This window comes from Gracilinanus agilis, chromosome 3 (genome assembly GCF_016433145.1).
Source record: "Gracilinanus agilis isolate LMUSP501 chromosome 3, AgileGrace, whole genome shotgun sequence".
Classification (NCBI taxonomy): domain Eukaryota; kingdom Metazoa; phylum Chordata; class Mammalia; order Didelphimorphia; family Didelphidae; genus Gracilinanus; species Gracilinanus agilis.
In genome coordinates, this window is record NC_058132.1 from 144,831,295 (window position 1) to 144,850,395 (window position 19,101).

General features: G+C 34.0%; 1 protein-coding gene across 1 annotated transcript in view; it reads right to left on the reverse strand.

The window, feature by feature from the left end:
- SGCG (sarcoglycan gamma) overlaps positions 1–19,101 on the reverse strand; it is a 250,839-nt gene that overhangs the window by 104,210 nt on the left and 127,528 nt on the right. The window contains exon 4 of the mRNA XM_044668296.1: positions 9,818–9,905. Within this exon, the coding sequence (XP_044524231.1) occupies positions 9,818–9,905 (88 nt within the window). The remainder of the gene's footprint in view (positions 1–9,817; positions 9,906–19,101) is intronic.

Below are 19,101 nucleotides of genomic sequence, written 5' to 3' on the forward strand. Positions count from 1 at the left end.
GCATAGGAGATAAAAGTATTAGTCTTAGAGTCAAGAAAACCAGTTTCAATCTTGTCTTAGGTATTATTAGATGTGAGGTTCTGCTAAGTGACAATTTTTGTCAGGCTCAATATTTATATCTGTGAAATGGGGATAATAATAATGCTTCTTGGACTGTTGAGAACCAAATGAGATAATAGAAATAAAGGGTTTTACAAATTTTTACATAACATTTATATAACATGTAAAAATTTGTAAAACCCTTTATTTCTATTACCTCATTTGGTTCTCAACAGTCCTAAGGAGCATTATTATATTAATAATTATTAATATTAGTAACAAATTAAATAATAAACAAACAATAATAAATATTATCTAATATATAAATACATGAACATAAACAACAAATACAGTAATAATAAATTAATAAATTGATGATAAATTAATTAAATATTTATAATAAAATATTAATAGCTACCATCCACCTAATTTGCTAGTACCTTCCTTGCAAAGCTTTGAACCCATTTTATAATTACTTACATAGGGGAGTTGCATGCTGAGAGCTAAGATGGTAGAGTAAAATGAGGCTTTGCTCTCCTGATCCCTCCACACACAAAAACAAATAGAAAATTAATCACCTCAAAAGAAAGGAAAGGTAGAGGGACATGACCCATTGAGGTTTTGAAAATGGAGACAAAGGCCCAGGTAACATAGCATCTACAAGAATTGGCAGAACTTGGAATAGCTCAATATGTTGCAGCTTGGACATAGGAAATAAAATGGTAAAATGGGAAGGAGTCCAGCCCAAGCTGCTCCACACAGGTATAGAAGTCAGAAAACCTATAAACTCTCACATAGCTGTATAGCACTAAAGCTATAAGGGAGCAGAGAGGAAAACTCACCTCTCCCATGTGGCAGCAGAGGGCCTATGGTGGCAGAGCCCAGAGCAGAGGACCTTCCCAGTCAAGGCCACCAGGAAGAGGCAGGGAAGCAAAAAAATGGGAACCAGTCCAGCCCACACAACAACTGCTAACCAGGAAGCTGAATACAGGCTTCCCCAGATAAAGTTAGCAGGTCAACCTCCTCTAAAGACACACCAAGAGGAAAAGACAGCTGGGTTTATCCCAAATATCAGAGAAGAGTTCTCTGCAAGCTTGGAGCAGTGTGTCCTCTCCAGCAAAACAGAGAAGAACCTCAATAGACAGATAAAGAAACACAGAAAAAAAAACAATTAGAAATGAGCAAATGACAAAAAAATAAAAATCCCTGACCTTACAAAATTACTTTAGTGAGGAAAGACCAAAATAAGAACTCAGAAGAGGAAAAGAGTGCCAAAAAGGAAACATGTAAAGCCTCAACAGAAATTGTGAAAGGATGCCAGGTCTCAAAAGAACACCTGGAAGAAATATGAAAAGAAGTTAAAAAACTAAGTAATAAGAGAACTGATAGAAAAACTCAATAGTTAGGGAAAATTTCACTGAAGAAATTAATCTCCTAAAAACTAGAATAGACCAAAAGGAAAGTGAGGAACAAAAATACATTGAAGAAAACAACTTCCTAAGGAATAGAATGGACACAGTGGAAATAGAGAAGAAAAAAACAACCACTAAAGGAAACAACTCTTTAAAGAGTATGATTAGCCAAATGGAAAAGGAAACACAAAAACTCAAAGAAAATACCTTTCTAAAAATCCAAATTGGACAAATAGAAGCTAATTAGATATCAGGAAATAATAAGACAAAATTAAAAAAAATTAAAAAAATCTCAAATTCTTCACTGAAAAAATGACCAATCTGGAAAATAGACGCAGGAGAAATAATCTAATAATCACTGGTATATATAGACATATATTGTTATCCCATTCCCTTTTCTTTTCTACATCCTCCCTCCACCTCAGCTAGCCTATAAACTCCTTGAGGAGAGGGACTGTTTTTACATTTGTCTTTATATTTCTATAAACTTTCATTCTTCATTTTTGAAAAAGAAAAATGCCATCAAAGGGTGGTGTCTTGATTTGCATATCAATTGGATTTAATTGAGATGGAATTATGTAATCAGCCTCATTAGTCATCAAAGTCCAGTGGCAAGACAAAAATCACACAAGTTGGGTAATGGCCCAAGCTGTAGTAGATGACTTTGGCATCTTTTATGTCTGATCAAGCTCTAGGTACTCGGCAGTGCTTGCTTTGGTTACCTTTAAGGGCACTGAAACAAATTGTTCTTCTCTGCCCATTCTGCTAAAGGAAATCTTTACATGCATGGAGTAGACAGCCATCTAAGTCTTTGCAAGGTCTGAGGTCTTAAGAGTTATATTTTTAGCATGTAACAGTGCCTGGCATATAATAGGTGCTTAATAAATTTTTGTTAATTGATCTTGATTTTAGATTCTACCCTAATCCCATTTTCTTGCCTAACCCTTATTCTCCCCTATTCAATCCCTTCAAGCAGAATAATTTCCATCTTAGATTCACCATAAATCTTCAACAACTATCATCAAATTATGTGAGTTTTTATCCCATTTAGCTACTACCCATAAAGACAGGTCCCAGAGAGAACAGAATCTAAATTTTTCTAAAAGTATGGACGAATTAGTCTCTTTCATTTTTTCCTATATTTCCTTTCCATTGAGAATGGAACTGGCTTTTATGTTATTGCAGTAAGTAGCTAAGTAGAGTTCCATTTAGTATACTGATAAAAATTTTCTGTTCTGTTTTGTTTTTGAAACTGATTAAAAGATTCCCTTGGTTTCCCAAAGTGATCAATTTATTTATTAATGTAATTGAGAGACTTGAGAAATATTTATGTATTCTTCTGTCATGAGAAACTATTTACATATCATAAAACCTAACCAAAAAGATTTTTTGTTTTAAAAATGATGCAATAGTAAAAGCTATACTTTTTCAAATACCAGTAAAAAGTTAGATTTTTATTGGTCAGAATAGGTGAAGCAATAGAATAGCCTATAATTTTAGTTTTACTTCAAAATCCATTCCAATGATGTCTTACAAGTCTAGTTAAAATTTTAGACTAAAAGAAAGCTTAAGAGTTCATTATAAATTGAAAAAAGTAACTTTATTCATATAGATGCAAAGAAAGCCAAAGTAATTTGATGAAAAGGGTCATGGAAGGCAACTACTTTTAAACTGAAAAGGCATGCATTTTTACTTAATCTACGCACTGATGGGGAAAAAATCTGGTACTGATGAACTACTTCTTGTCCTAAATGAAATATTATGATTACTAAAATAATAATGATTATTGCCACTATCAAATGAAATTTGAAGCCAGTCTACTGAGACAGGCTTTCAAAAACTCAAATGGATTGATAACCTCATTCATGCAGATAACATCTCAAAAAATGTTGATTGCAGGCCCTCCATGCCTACCCATCTCTGTGCAATTCATAACCATGTTCCCTGATAAGTTTGCCAATGTACCTAGTGTTTTCCTTGATTTCTCCCAGTATCACAAAGTTTACAAGGAAAAACATGAGTACAAAGCTGAAAGGGCTTCCTTTATTTGACAGGGGTATTTTTGTAAGAAATGACTATAGGCATTTTGAGTCTGGATTTCAACATGGTATTTGACAGTTTCTCATGATATCCCCATGGGCAAGATGAAAAGATATGTGCTAAACTATTTACAGTAGCTGGTTGGCAAATGGATCAATGTTAACTTGAAGGAGGTCTCTCATGGCATGCCTATGGGGTTCTGTCTTCAGTTTAGATATATTTAATACTTTTTTAATCAGTGACATGGATGAAAATAATGGTGGCATTTTTATCAAATCTGAGAGTGACACAATTCTGGAAAGGATAATGCTATACTGAAATTATCTGTATATGCAGGAAATATGGACTTTGTAACGAGATGAATTTGAATAGGAATGAAAAAAGTGTCTTGTACTTAAATTTAAATGATCAATTGCGAAAGTATAGGATGGGGGTGGGAAACTAGCTTGACAGAAGTTCATGTTGCTTGTGGGCTACAATTAAATGTAAATTAAATAAGTCAACAGCATGAAATGGTAACCTAAAAAACCACTTGAATCTTAGGCTCTATTAATAAAAGTAGAATATCCAAATAATTCATTCAACAAACATTTATTAAAGGCATTGGTGACATAACAATTTAAAAATATGGAGGGGGTAGGAAAAGATAACAATATGTACACTGATAATTAGAATAGAAAATGAGATGAGATGTGGCCAATAACAAGATCTCAATAAAGTGCTCCTAGAAAACTTGAGAAGGGAGAGTGTATCGGCATCTTGGAAGCTCACAGTGGAGGTAGAATTTGACTTGATCTCTGGAGGACAATTCTAGGAGTCAGTTAACAAATTTTCAGAGGATATGAACAGGAAATTCTCAGATGAAATTAAAATTCTCTTTAGTCATATGAAAAATGCTTCAAATCACAATTATTAAATGCAAATTAAAGTAACTTTGAGGTATGATTTCACGAATATCATAATGATTAATATAACAAAAAAAGAAAGTGATAAATGTTGGAGAGGATAACATCAATACATTGTTGGTGGAGCTATGAAATAATATAGTCATTCTGGAGAGCAATTTGTGACCATGTCTAAAGAGACATAAAACTGTGCATAGCCTTTTGCCCAGGCAAATTACTGCAGATTTATATCCCCAAATTACTGCAGATTTATATCCCCAAAAGATCAGAGATTGGGGAAAGGATCTACTTATTCAAAAATATTTACAGCAGTTTTTTTTTTTTTTTTTTTGTGGCAAAACAACAGAAACTGAGGGGATGTTTATCAATTGGGGAATGGCTGAACAAATTGTGACATATGATTGTAATATAATCAATCCATTAAGAATTCTGCACAAAATGATCACAAAAACACCTGGTAAGGCTTGTATGAAATTATGCAAAGTGAAGTGAGTGGAATCAGAACACTGTATATATTAATAGCAAAAAAGTTTCAAGGTCAAATGTGAATAACAACTATTATCAGCAATTCAAGGAGTTTGAATGCAGATCATTCTTTGCTTTATTTTCTCCATGAGTTTTTCTCTAAGTGATGTGTATCTTGCTTCACAACATGACAAACAAGGAAATAAATGTTATATGATAACACACATACAACCTGTATAATAATATCTGCCATCTTAGGGAGGGGGGAATGGTAGAAGAAGAGAATGTGGATTGCAAAAGATCAGAAAATAATTATTTAAAATTGTATTGATGTGTAATCTCAAAAAATTTTTAAAAAATTAAAAAAATAAAATAAAAAACAAAGCTGCTATAAATATCTTTGTATATATAGATCCTTCCTATATTATCTCTTACATCCATCCATCCTATAATTCTATTGCTATCACCATTACCCTAATACAAACTTTCTTAATGAATATTCCAAGAAGCTTACCATCAATAATACATGTAAGAGGAGAGAATCATTCAAATATGGGACATCTTCATAATATATAAGCTAAGGCCAGATCCTCTATATTCTCAGTATAGGATTGGGTGGGGAATAATATCTGCTTTACCCATTAGATGCCCTTGGAAATGATCCCATTCTAGGCTTGTTTTTATTTCATCTCACTAGCTTTTCCACCCTTTTGAGTTCAATTTTTCAGTGCAATGAGATGAGTTAAACTATATGGCTTAACTTTTCATATGAATTTCAAATTAACCAAAATCTTTAATTAGGAGAAGAATTGTGATTCTAATCACTATTTATTTACTATTGGTGTCTGCATATGCTATCTATTCATGTTTGCTTTTTCTTTTTCTTTTTTTTAGGAGGGGAAGTCATTTGACTGATTTTTGGTTTGAATCTGTTACACCTCAAATTATGCTAATTGTTTTTTTTGAAAAACACTAGTCAAATATCAAGGGATTCTTTCCATTTTCTTGAAGTGGACACATTCTATTTTCCTAGGTCAGTGATGATGAACCTTTTAGACAGGAGTATCGGACTCTCTGCCTCCACCCCACCCCAGAGACTGAGTGCCATGCCCACACAGGGCTGCTGGTTGGAGGGGTGGGGGATGTGAAAAAATGTCGTCAGGTGTGTGGAGAGGGGGAGGGGAATAGCTCCACCTAAGTCCCTCTGTAATGAACTGTGAGTGGAGATGGTGGCTGAGGTCCCAGAGAGAGCACTCTGCATGCCATTTTGGCACACATGCCATAGGTTCACCATCACAGTCCTAGGGTTTCCTGGAGTTCTAGGAAATTAACCAGGTCTTCCTAGTTGCTTGGCCAGTTTCTATACAGTAGGCAACACTGCCTCTTAATATATTCTATATGACTTTTTGTGTGTGTTTGATGTACTTCCTATGTCTATATATATAATAAAAAAGAAAATAATAGAAATAAACCCAAAGCAGTTAACTTTAAAAATGTTTGGGTAGGGCACTAGCAGTTAGGTAGATTAGAAAAGACTTCATGAAGAAGGTACTACTTGAGATGCATAATAAAGAAAAATAAGGATTCCATGCAATGAAGATGAGGAGAAAGTACTTTGTAAGCATTTCAGCTAACGAATACAAAAGACACAGAGACAAGAAACATACCATCATTTGAGGAACAGAGAGAAGGCCAAGTTGCCTAGATCAGAGAGTTATGGGATAAGAAGGAACCAAAATTAAAGCTAGTAAGAGGTTGTAGTCAGCTCATGAAGAGCTTTAAAAAATTTAAATGCTTGTCTTATAAAAACTACAGATCTGGAATCATATGAATGCAAGTACAAAATACTTTCCATACAATTAAAACTAGATCTAAACAATTTGAAAAACATTAATTGCTCATGAGTAGGATGAACTAACATAATAAAGTGACTATCCTACCTAAATTAATTTACTTATTCAGTGCAATACCTATAAAACTACCAAGAAACTTTTTTACTGAATTAGAAAAAATTATAACAAATTTCATTTGGAAGAACAAAAGATCAAATATATCAAGGGAAATAATGAAAAAGAAATGTGAAGAAAGGTAGCCTAGCAGTGCCAGATCTTAAACTGTACTATAAAGCAGGAGTCATCAAAACAATATGGTAATGGCTAAGAAACAGAAGGGAGGATTAATAGAATAGACTTGGGGTAAATGACCTCAGCAAGATAATGTATGATAAACCCAAAGATGCCACTTTTTGGTACAAAAACCCACTATTTGACAAAAACTGCTAGGAAAATTGGAAAAGTCGGGGAGAGATTAGGTTTAGATCAACATTTCACACCCAACACCCAACACAAGATAAATTCAGAGTGGGTGAATGACAAATATAAAGAAGCAAACTATAAGTAAATTAGGTAAACATAGAATAGGGCACCTCTCAGATCTACGGGAAAGGAAAGATTTTAAGACCAAGCAAGAGATAGAGAATATTATAAAATGTAATATGAATAATTTTGATTACATTTAATTAAAAAGGCTTTGTACAAACAAAACCAAATGCAACCAAAATTAGAAGGGAAGCAACAAATTAGGAAAAAATCTTTATAACAAAAACCTCTGACAAAGGTCTAATTACTCAAATTTAAATAAGGAGCTAAATCAATTGTACAAAAAATAAAGGCATTCCCCAATTGATAAATGGGCAATGGACATGAATAGGCAATTTTCAGATAAAGAAATCAATACTATCAATTAACATATGAAAAAGTGTTCTAAATCTCTTATAATTAGAGAAATGCAAATCAAAACAACTCTGAGGTACCAATTCACACCTATTGGATTGGCTAATATGACAGCAAAGGAAAGTGATAAATGTTGGAGGGGATGTGGCAAAATTGGGACACTAATACATTGCTGGTTGTGTTGTGAATTATTGTGAATTGATCCAACCATTCTGGAAGGCAATTTAGAATTATGCCCAAAGGGCTTTAAAAGTCTGTTTGCCCTTTGACCAATCCATAGCACTGCTGGTTTTATACCCCAAAGAAATAATAAGGAAAAAGACTTGTACAAAAATATTTATAGCTGTGCTCTTTTTGGTGGCAAAAATTTGGAAAATAAGGAGATGCCCTTTGATTGGGGAATGGCTGAACAAATTGTTGTATCTGTTGGTGATGGAATACTATTGTGCTGAAAGGAATAATGAACTGGAGGAATTCCATGTGAACTGGAAAGACCTCCAGGAATTGATGCAGAGTGAAAGGAGCAGAGCCAGAAGAACATTATACACAGAGACCAATACACTGTGGTAAAATAGAATGTAATGAACTTCTGTACTAGCAGCAATGCAATGATCCAAAACATTTTTGAGGGACTTGTAAGAAAGAATGCTATCCACATCCAGAGAAAGAATTGTGGGAGTAGAAACAAAGAAAAAAAACAACTGGTTGATCACATGGTTAGATGAGGATATGACTGGAGATGTAGACTCCAGTGCAAATATTTTAATAATATGGAAATAGGTCTTGACATGTAAAACCTAGTGGAATTGCTCATTGGCTATGTCAGGGGGGGTTGGAGGGGAGAGAAAGAACATGAATCATGTAACCTTGGAAAAATATTCTAAATGTATTAATTAAATAAATAAACTTAATTAAAAAAGCAACCTACAGATCTATTGTTTTGTAGGCAATAGGGAGCCATAAGAGTTTACTGAGTAGGGGAGTTATATTTCAGATCTTTTCTTTTAAAAAAAATGACTTTGGCGATCAAGAGTTTATTATTATAATCCAGGCAAGTTGTTTGGCAGGCTTGAACTAAAGTGGTAGTTGTGTAAGTCAAGTAAAAAATAAGGGGCCAGAGGAAAATTATGTTGTAGAACCAACACAGTTTAGCTTATTGGATATGTGAGGTAAGAGAGAGCAGGGCATCAAGGAAAATGTCCCCCACTCCACAGAGTGCTAGTTGACCTCTGAAGATCTTTTCTTTCTGAGATTCTGTGGGGCTGGGTTAAAAGTTTTTGGAATGACATCAGAAAATAAGATAAACAATAATACAATGTGAAAGCAATATTGAATTTATGTCTATTTTAGGAAAATATGAATTAAATGAATTGACTACTAGATTGGTAAAATATTATTCCCTTTGACTGAAAATCATTATAAAACTTCCTGAACAGAGTTTAGATACAATGAGTTCTTTACAATAAATTACAGAACCCAAAAAAGAATAATATCAGAAGCACTTTGAATATAAAAAAGCTGACATCTTATTGTCAACTTAATAAAAAGAAAAATGCATCACTAAGTGTATTTCATCAGTTTCTAAAAACACAAAATCACCAAAACACTCCTCAAAAAACTCTACCTCTGATTTTAAAATTGCAGGTGCCAAAACAGAACCCCCCAAAATTATAGCTAGGTGTCTCAGTAGATAGAGAATGAACTGGAGTCAGGAAAACTTGAGTTCAAATCCAGGCTCAGATACTTACCAACTCTGGGCAAACCTCTGTTTTTCCTTAATCCACCGGAAAAGGAAATAGCAAACCACTCTAGTATCTTTGCCAAGAAAACTCTATAGATAGTATTGGCATGATATGATCCAAAGGCCTTTAAGAATTGGACATGACTGAACAATTGAACAAAGTTATTGGTAGAAGTTTAGCTTTCTATCTACATAGCTTTTGTGAGAGTAAAAATACAAAAATAAATTTTAATAATTGTCTACTTTCTCCTGTACCAATATTTATTTTGCTATATCCTCTTCTGCTTTTCTCTTTCTTCATGACTCTTGCAAATGTTCTTTATTGTTGAGGTGTCTTGGAAACTGCCATTTAAGACTTGAGAAATCTGTATAAATAATTTTGAGCTCTTTAAGAGAAGTAGCAGGTAAGTAATATTCTTTAAGTTTAAATGTTCATGAAACTATAAATATAGGTTATTTGTTATAATTAAACATAAGACTTACCAACTTTTAATCTGCCTGTGACTTCTCCTTCAGAGTTTCGAGCATTGACTGTCACATTTTGTGTAGACTGTAGAAGTAGAGATGAATCCTAAAACAAAGGTTTACAGACTTAATAAAACCTATGGAACTTGAAATTATGACAGAGTGATTTATATACAGGATACTCTCCATATTCACATTCCTAAAATCTGTTTATGTAGCTTTTGGAAAAACAGAGGTTGAGGAAAGGATAAGATGAATGAATTGCCTCTTCAAAAATGATAACAATCCTATAAGTCTGTGATGTCTAAGAGGGCTTGCTATTTACAATGTGCCTGGAATGGTTGCAAGATATGGATCAACACCAAATGCAAGCACATTTTGGTGATGCCTGCTTTCCCTCTCAAGGATTCTAAAGGTCAATTTTGCATTTTTAATGACTTCTCTTGAACATTTTGATAACCTAGAGAATTTAATGCTTTCTCTATTAATTTTTAGTCCCTTTCCAAGAAATTGTGAAGAAGTATCAAAATGCAAGGTATGTTTTTTTGACCCAGTTTTGTCCTGTGTTTGTCTGTGTGGTGTGGTGTGGTGTGGTGTGGTGTGGTGTGGTGTGGTGTGGTGTGGTGTGTGTGTGTGTGTGTGTGTGTGTGTGTGTGTGTGTGTGTGTTGACTGAGGTGATTTCTAGTTTTAGAAACTCACAATGGAATGGGCACTGAAGTAGTTATATGAGCCTTGCAGTATTTTCTAGAATGTGACATTTCAATCTCAATGGCTCATTTTTTATGATGGCTCACTTGTTTATATGTATCAACAATCAAATGGATTTTTTTAGGTATAGGTTATTAAAGTCAGGCAGTATTGTAGCTCTTCTAGAAGAAAGTCACATATTTGCCTAGGGGCCTGTCATATCTGGTATTTTATTCTAGAGGGAAAGAGATAATGACTTGTAACCCTTGAAAAAATCTCCCTTTTGGTCTGGCATTATGAAAAACATGCTTATGGAGATTTTTCCAATTTTATAACAGCCTATGTAGTTCAAATGATTATATACTCCTAACCACAAAATCTCAGAATCTTAGAAAATCATTGGAATGGAATGTGCCTAATTAGGAGCGTGGTATTTTTGATAATAAACTTCATTATCTTAAAGGATTAGTGATATGACCTGAATTAGAATAATAGAATATTAGAGCTGGAAGAGATTCTTCATGGCAAGTTAAGTCTAACCTGTACCTGACTAGGAATGCCCCCTTCCATATTCTGAACAAGTGGCCATCCTTTCTCCACTTAAATACCTTATGTGAGCTAAAATAAAATAAACCAATCAATCAATAAGCATTTATTAAGCGTCTACTATGTGATAAACAGTTTGAATAAGATAAATAGCTCTGGTCAGAGGATCTTAGTTCAACCATCCCCTTCAAATCCCCCTGGTATTTATTTACTACCTGTATCTTTGGAAGAGTTACATCATCTCTGTGGTCTTGTTTTATCAACTGTAAAATGAAGGGGTTAAACTTAATGATCTCTTGGGTTCCTTATAACTATAATCCTATGGTGCCAAGAACAAAAATAAAACAGTCCCTGTTCTCAAGAAATTTACATTCTATCATGGGACATACCACATACACATTAATAAATAGAAAACCTAAATAAACAGACATGAAATAATTTGGTAGGAGAACTATTAGTAGTGAGGGGCTTAGCAAAGACCTTCTGTATGAGGTAATACTTTAGTTGACCTTTAAATGAAATTAGGGATTCATTCAGAGGTAGGAACATTACACTCCATTGAGGGGGCAGCCTGGGCAAAGGCAGAGAGATAAGATATGGAATATTATATTTATGAAACAATAGGCTGGTATAGACATTGCATTCTTGGAGAGGAAGTTATGTGTAATAAGTCTGGAAAGCTAAATGGAAACCAGATTGGTATGGATTTTAAAAGGAAAAAAAGAAGAAAGGAGTTATATTTAAATAATAGTGGTAAGGAATTTCTCTTCTGTATAAATTTCTTCCCAGGGCTCCTCCTGACATTGGAGTCACCAGTGTGTTCTCTGTTCGATCCTTCTTAGACCCCATCATTGGCTTCCCTATTTACAGTGTTCTCTGAAAATTTTGGTCTTTGGTTCTCTTACCTTCTTTGTATATTACTAATTAGTTGTGATTTTAATTTACTTTCATTGCTTTGACTATTTCTAATGTGATGATTTCTCGATTAACATTTCAGCCCTAACATCTTCCCAGAGCTTCAGTCCAAAATTTCCAACTAGCTCCTAGATATTTCTACTTCTATCTGGATATCTTACTGGCACTTTAAAATCAGCATATTCTGAGCTGAACTCATCTTTTTCCTCAAATTTTGCCCTTTCTATTAACTTCTCTATTTCTGTTGATAGCCTCATTATCTTTTCAGTTATCCAGACTCATAATCTTGGGGACCATCTTTGATTCTTCCTTTTGTGTTACCCACCATGTCACTACTTCCTGTTGATTCTACTTTTTCTACAGCAGTTCTCAGTTCTATTCCTTCTTTTTTATTATAATAGTCCAAATGTTTACAAATCTAAACAAAGCAAGCATTTCCATATAGAAAGGAAAAGAAGATATACAAATGAAATCACAAATCTCCTTTATGTTAACTTACTATTCTTCATATATAATATATATGTATTTACGTGTACATAAACACATATATGATAGATGCTGTTTACTAGTGTCCCAAACACTCCCTGTCTCTCCTTATCACATGGCATATCATCACAAAGGCCAATATGTTCATATAAATTACAACTTTCATGTTTTACCTTTCTGGAGGTAACATTCTCAGTTTATTCCTTTGGTAAATTCATTATTCATTATTCATTATCTTGTATCATTCTTTCCAGGTTTTTAAAAACTCAGTTCATTCATTGTTTCTTATGGCACATTAATATTCCATCACAATCATATACCACCACCTATTTAGCCATTCCTCAATTGATGATCATCTCTTCAGTTTCCAATTCCCTGCCACCACAAAGAGAACTGCTATGAACATTTTGGAACATATGGGTTATTTTTTCTTTTTTTTCTCTAATCTCCTTGAGAAACAGATCTAGCAATATTTCTGGGTCTAAAGGGATACACAGTTTTATATTTCTCTGGGTGTAATTCCAAATTGCTCTCCAAAATAGTTGGATCAGTTCCCTTCCTTAATAGTACCATTGTAATCCATTTTGTTTAGGTTCTTCTCATCAGTAACATAGATTTTTAAGAGACTCCTAACTGGTCCCCTATGATGTCAATCTTTCCTCTTTCAAATTCACCCATGCACTACTCTTATCATTCAAGTTCTCTATTAAGAAACTTGTATTTGCTCCCTACTGCCTAGCAAATAAAGAATCAACTCTATCCAGACATTCAAGATTGCAATGATCTGCTGCTGGGCTACATTTCTAGCTGTATTTCTTTACTTTATTTCACAGAATCAGTATTCTAGATAAACTCTATTATTCACCCTCCTTTGGTTTTGTCTCAACTTTTCCAATGTCCTTGCCTTTTCTCACGCTATTCTCCAGGTCATGATTCCCAGTTGCCTTTTCTTTCTCTCAAAGTTCAGATGAGGGGCCATCATCCTTCAGAAAACCTACCACAATCTTTCCAGCTTTAAAGGATTACCCCTTCTTAATCTTCAAATAGCTTTTTGGAACTTTCCTTTAGTCTTCTAATATTTTTCCTTATATTACAACTCTGAGTACATGACTTATCAGAATCTTCTATTAGACTACATAGACTCTTTGGGGGAAGGGTATATGACTTATATTCTCAGTATCTAGCAAGGCATAATAAGACGTTACTAAGTGTTTACTGAATTTACATAAACAGTGAGACATATCTAAACATACTTTTGTCATAAGTGTGCTTTTCCAATTAAGTCAGGATTATTTATTTGAAGTTAAAAGAGATACAAGAAATTAGTATAATAAAAATTGATTAAAACAGTTAAAAAGAAATGTCAAACTAGATTATATTTTATTTTTTTAAAAACCCTTACCTTCTCTCTTAGAACCAGTTCTAAGGTAGAAGAGTGGCAAGGACTAGGTAATTGGGGTTAAGTGACTTGCCCAGGCTCACAGAGGTAGGAAGTGCCTGAATTCAGGCTCTTCTGAGTTCAGGCCTGGTATTCTAACTACTGTGCTACCTGGCTACCCTTTAGACTCTTTTAAAATAATTCTTACAATGTACAGGGTATCATGGAAACACAACTGTCCCCTATTTGGAGACACCGAATCCATCTCTATAAACCATTATCTGAGTGACCTTATGTGAGCCACTTCCCCTGTTGGCTCAAATGAAAAGGTTGGACTAGGTTTTATCCACATTACTTTCTAATTCCAGCTTTCTGAATTTTAGAATAAAATAACACATTTTAAATTATTATTAATCACTACTTAGTAGAACTATAACTTTCCCCTTGGGTTTGAGTAATAACACTTCTTTGACCTGTGATTTCATTTGTATTCCCCTCACATAAATTGATAGAAATACAGGTGAAGCATTTCTTAAAAGATTACTCTATGCAAGGCAATGTACTAGACCCTCAGAACACAAACACAACCCCCCCAAAAGATAATCTCAAGCTACATAAAAGGGGACTGGAAGGCAGAGTGTGAGAGGAGGCAGAAGCACACATGAATGGTCTGAGAAGTCCCTTAAATGGTGATTCTGAGCAGGAACCCATCAATCAGGAACCCACCAATCAGAGGAAGGGGTTGAAGGGACACAGCCAGCTCTTTGATGATCTTTGCAGGTTATTGTGGCTAAAAAATTTATTACCATGTGACCAACCACATAACAAATGCCTTCAGACATAGCAGTTTGGTCCCAGAACATTAGAGATAGTCTCACCTAGCATTTCTCAAAACCTGTCCACCTTGGTAGAACTTGTCAAAACTTTGTATTCTATTTTTATGGCTTTTGAAGACCCAGGGTCACTCCCATACCACATGAAGGCATCAAAGTTGATCTTCAGGAGAAGGGGAAGAGAAACAGAATCCATAGTATTTATGAAATATTTTAAGCTTAAAAAAATTTTTTTATTGATGCACTTCACTTTTTTTAGAGCCTCCAAACTTCTAAAGCACTTAATGAATGTTAGCTCATTTGAGTCACAAAACAATTCTGCAGGATAGTAAAGAACTACATATATGACTCCTATTTTCCAGACAATAAGAATATCAGAGTAACTTGGAAAGGCTAAATTATCTCTTGGCATATACAATTAGTAAGAATGAAAGTTGGTTTGAACCCATTTATATATATATATATATACACACACACACACATATATATGTAAAATTTTAAACCCTTAACTTGTGTGCATTGACTCATAGGTGGAAGAGTGGTAAGGGTAGGCAATGGGGGTCAAGTGACTTGCCTAGGGTCACACAGCTGGGAAGTGTCTGAGGCCGGATTTGAAGAACCCATTTCTTTCTGACTAAACCCAGCAAGCTATCCATTGTTGCTGTTTTTATTTAATTGTTTTCAGTCATGTCAGACTCTTCATGATCCTATTTGGAATCCCATTTCTTGGCAAAGAGACTATAGTGGTTTGTCATTTTGTACCCCAGCTCATTTTATAGATGAGGAAACTGAGGAAATTGAGTGAATTTAAGTCAGTTCCTCAGTGTAACACAGCTGGTGAGTGTCTGAGGCCAGATTTTAAACTCTGGAAGATGAATTTTCCTGACTCTAGGCCCCCGGGCTCTATATGCTGCACCACCTACTTTTCCTAGAGCTATCTATCACATCACTATAGTTCATCTTAAATTTTTTTGATTTAGACTTAAAATTTCTTACCCAAGGACTTTTATTTTGAGGCTTTATTTCAGCTTTGCCTCAAAGGGTATTACAAGTTTTGTTTTACTACAGCAAGAATGTTCAACACACAGGAAAGGTCTTTCTTAACTCCTTCAGATTTCCTAATTTTAATTCTGTGCCCCAACTCATATCTCAGGGAAGAGATGAAATATAGGAATGTATTCGTAGGGAGGGGTAGACGGAGGTAAAACTATGACAGAGGAAATCAGTAGGAATCTGCTAGTCTGTGTACAACTCTTTGACTGTATTTATCTAATCTGAAAGTGAAGTTTCAAATTCAAATCTTTTGATCTTATTTTTTTGTCTTTTAACAATATAAATGATATTATTATTAATTTACATCTATGTTTACTTAGTAGTTATCACACACAAATTAGTCCTCCTTGAACATTGTTTTGAACAAATCCTTACGCATGGCAATTGAAACTCCTTTAAATCCAGTCCTTTCTTTCCAACTTTATATCTCACTTTATTAAATGAACCCTATAGTCCAACAAAACTAGACTTTTCTCTATTTCCTTATGCATCTTGTAATTCTTATTTTTGTCTTTACCCATAACATCTTAACTCTGTAATCCCCTTCCTCTTTCTGAATTAATCAAACACTATCTATTTTGAAGTGGCCAGCTCAAAAGCTATATCCTTCATTCAAAGTTCCTTTATCCCCTTGAGAAATTATTTCCATTTTTTCTGACCTAGGATAGAGCTTATTCTTTATTGTACAAACCCACTCATATTTATTCATCAATCATTTGTAATATCCATGATGTAAAAGGTACTGTTATTTAGTGGGGCTTAAGGGAGGGATCAGACCTTTGATTTCATGGATTCAGTGAACTCCTAGGAAGCAACTTCTTCTGCCAAAGTAGATGGGCAAATAACTATTTCAAAACATATTATCTTAGATGGCGTCCTGGGGCTCTGACAGCTTATGTAACTTGACAAGGATTATGTGGTCACTTATGTGTCCTGAATCTAGTAACATTTCCATCAGTTATACTACCTCTCCCTAGGCACAGGAGGGTACACAGACAAAAATGAAACAGTTTCTGTCCTTAAGGAGTATACATTTTACTGGAGTGAAATGATTTTGAACAGATCAACAATACTAACTTGTAAAAATAATATAAAGTGAATATAGAGTAATTTTGGAGAGGCACTGGTAGACAAGGATGAAAAGGGATTCATAAGGGACAACTTATACAAAGTCACAAAGATAGGAATTGAAATTTTGTGTGTGAAGAACTGTAATTAAGACAGTTTGGCTGGAAAATATCTTAGCACAAAAAATTTTAGAAAAATGAATTTATGTTAAAACTGTGTATATCCTTTGATTCAGTAATATCACTACTAGGTCCATATCCCAAGTAAATCAAAGATGGGGAAAATGACCAACTTGTACAAAAATATTTGTAGAAGCTTTTTTGTTTTAATAAAAAATTAGAAATTGAGGGGATATACAACAATCAGAGAAAAGCTGAACAAGCTGGGGTATATGATTGTAATGGAACATTATTGTGCTATAAAAATGATAAGCAGGATGAATTCAGAAAAACCTGGAAAGACTTCTGTGAATGCACTCAAAGAGAAGTGAGTAGAACCAGGAGGACATGCATGATGAATATTTGTGAATGACTTAGTTCTTCTAGTAATACAGTAATCCAAGACAATCTTCAAGGATTCATAATGAAAAGTGACATCTACCTCCTTAGAAAGAATTGATTGAGTCTGAATACAGACTAAACATACTATATTTCACTTCCTTTTTTGTTCAAGTTCTCTACCACAAAATGACCAACATGGAAAAATGTTTTACATGTGCAACAACGTTTAAGTGAAAGTGTAGGATATGACAATCTATTGCCACATTGCTTCATTTGGAATCCTTGAGATTCTGCCTTATAAGCCTAACCTAAAACCAAAAACATCTTTCCCCTTTACCCATCACTTATCTCTCTGTCATATTGATCTATATCAGTCCTTTCCCTTTAGTTTTCTATTCAATTTTACCTTTCATTTCCATTTGTTTGTCCTTTGGAAACTTTATTCTATTTAAAAAAAACAAACTGCCATTTCTATATTTATTTATCTCTGAATATAACGTATAACCTTATTACGATGTTAGCTACCCGAGGGCTAGCCCTGTCTTATTTTTTATTTGTATGCCTACTGCCTAGCAGAATACCTGGCACATAATAGGCATTTAACAAAGGTTTATTAATTGATCAATATATATGTTTGGGAATGATTTACACTAAGCTGATAGCTGGGACATGGGAACAGATGATACAAACAATTTAGAATGAATATATATATATGTATATGTATATTATATATAATTTTCCATGAACCAGTCTTGGGAAATATTCATGGTTAGGTGTAGGGTACTGATGATATCCCAGTGAGTAAGACTGAGAAGGAGAACTAGCAGAGAGTAGTGTCACAAAAACCCAGGAAAGAAAGTTATTTAGCAAAAGACGGATGTCTACAGTATCAGATATTCAGAGATCAAGAAGGATGATGATGAAGAAAAGGCCACTGAATTTAGTGATCAAGAGATCATTATTTACTTGAGAGAGTAGTTTCAGTTGAGTGATGAGATAGAAAGTCAGAATGGAATGGAAATAGAAGTGAAAGAAAGAAGTGAAGACAAAAGGTTGATCTATAGTTTCCTAGGAGTTCATATGGTAATTATCTGTGTATGTGTTTTATCTTCCCAATTTAACAGTTAACCTCCATATCCCCAATAGCCTTAGCAAAATACCTTCTAGTAATTATTCAATATATTCAGGTAGGGATAGGGGAAAAGAGGAAAGAAGAAATAGAGGGAAAGGTTCTGATTATAGGGAAGTACAAATTGCTCTTCAATAAAATGCTTCTATCTTTTTTTTAGGGGGCTGGAATTACAAATGCAAGCTATGCCAAAATGCAAATTTTTAAATCAAATTTAAACACAACATAAGATTTTAAACAGATTATCAAGTGATTTATTCATAAATGATTTCCCCCAAGTTTTAAAGTACTGTTTGACTTCATAAATCAGAATCTGACCTGCTGATATTTGCAGATAGTGTAAAGTTTGATCTTTTGAATATGCAGTAACCATAGTAATTCTTGGGCAGTGTTAGACCAATTATTTTTCATAATACTCATTTGACATATAAAATATTTCCTCATACTACTCATTATCTTTTCATAGGAATATGTATTATCTTTTTAATTCAACTGTAAGTGTTTCAAGGGCAGGTATTTTATTTTTTCTACATTTATCTATTCCCTCTGATAATATATTTGCTAAAAAATCACTTTTCCCTTTTTTTTTTTTTTGATTAAGTATCTTGGTCAATAAAGACATTTTGAGCACATACTTCCTAATTTATGCATCTTTACAAATTATATACATGTATTATTATGGTGAGGATTACATGCATTTTAGAAT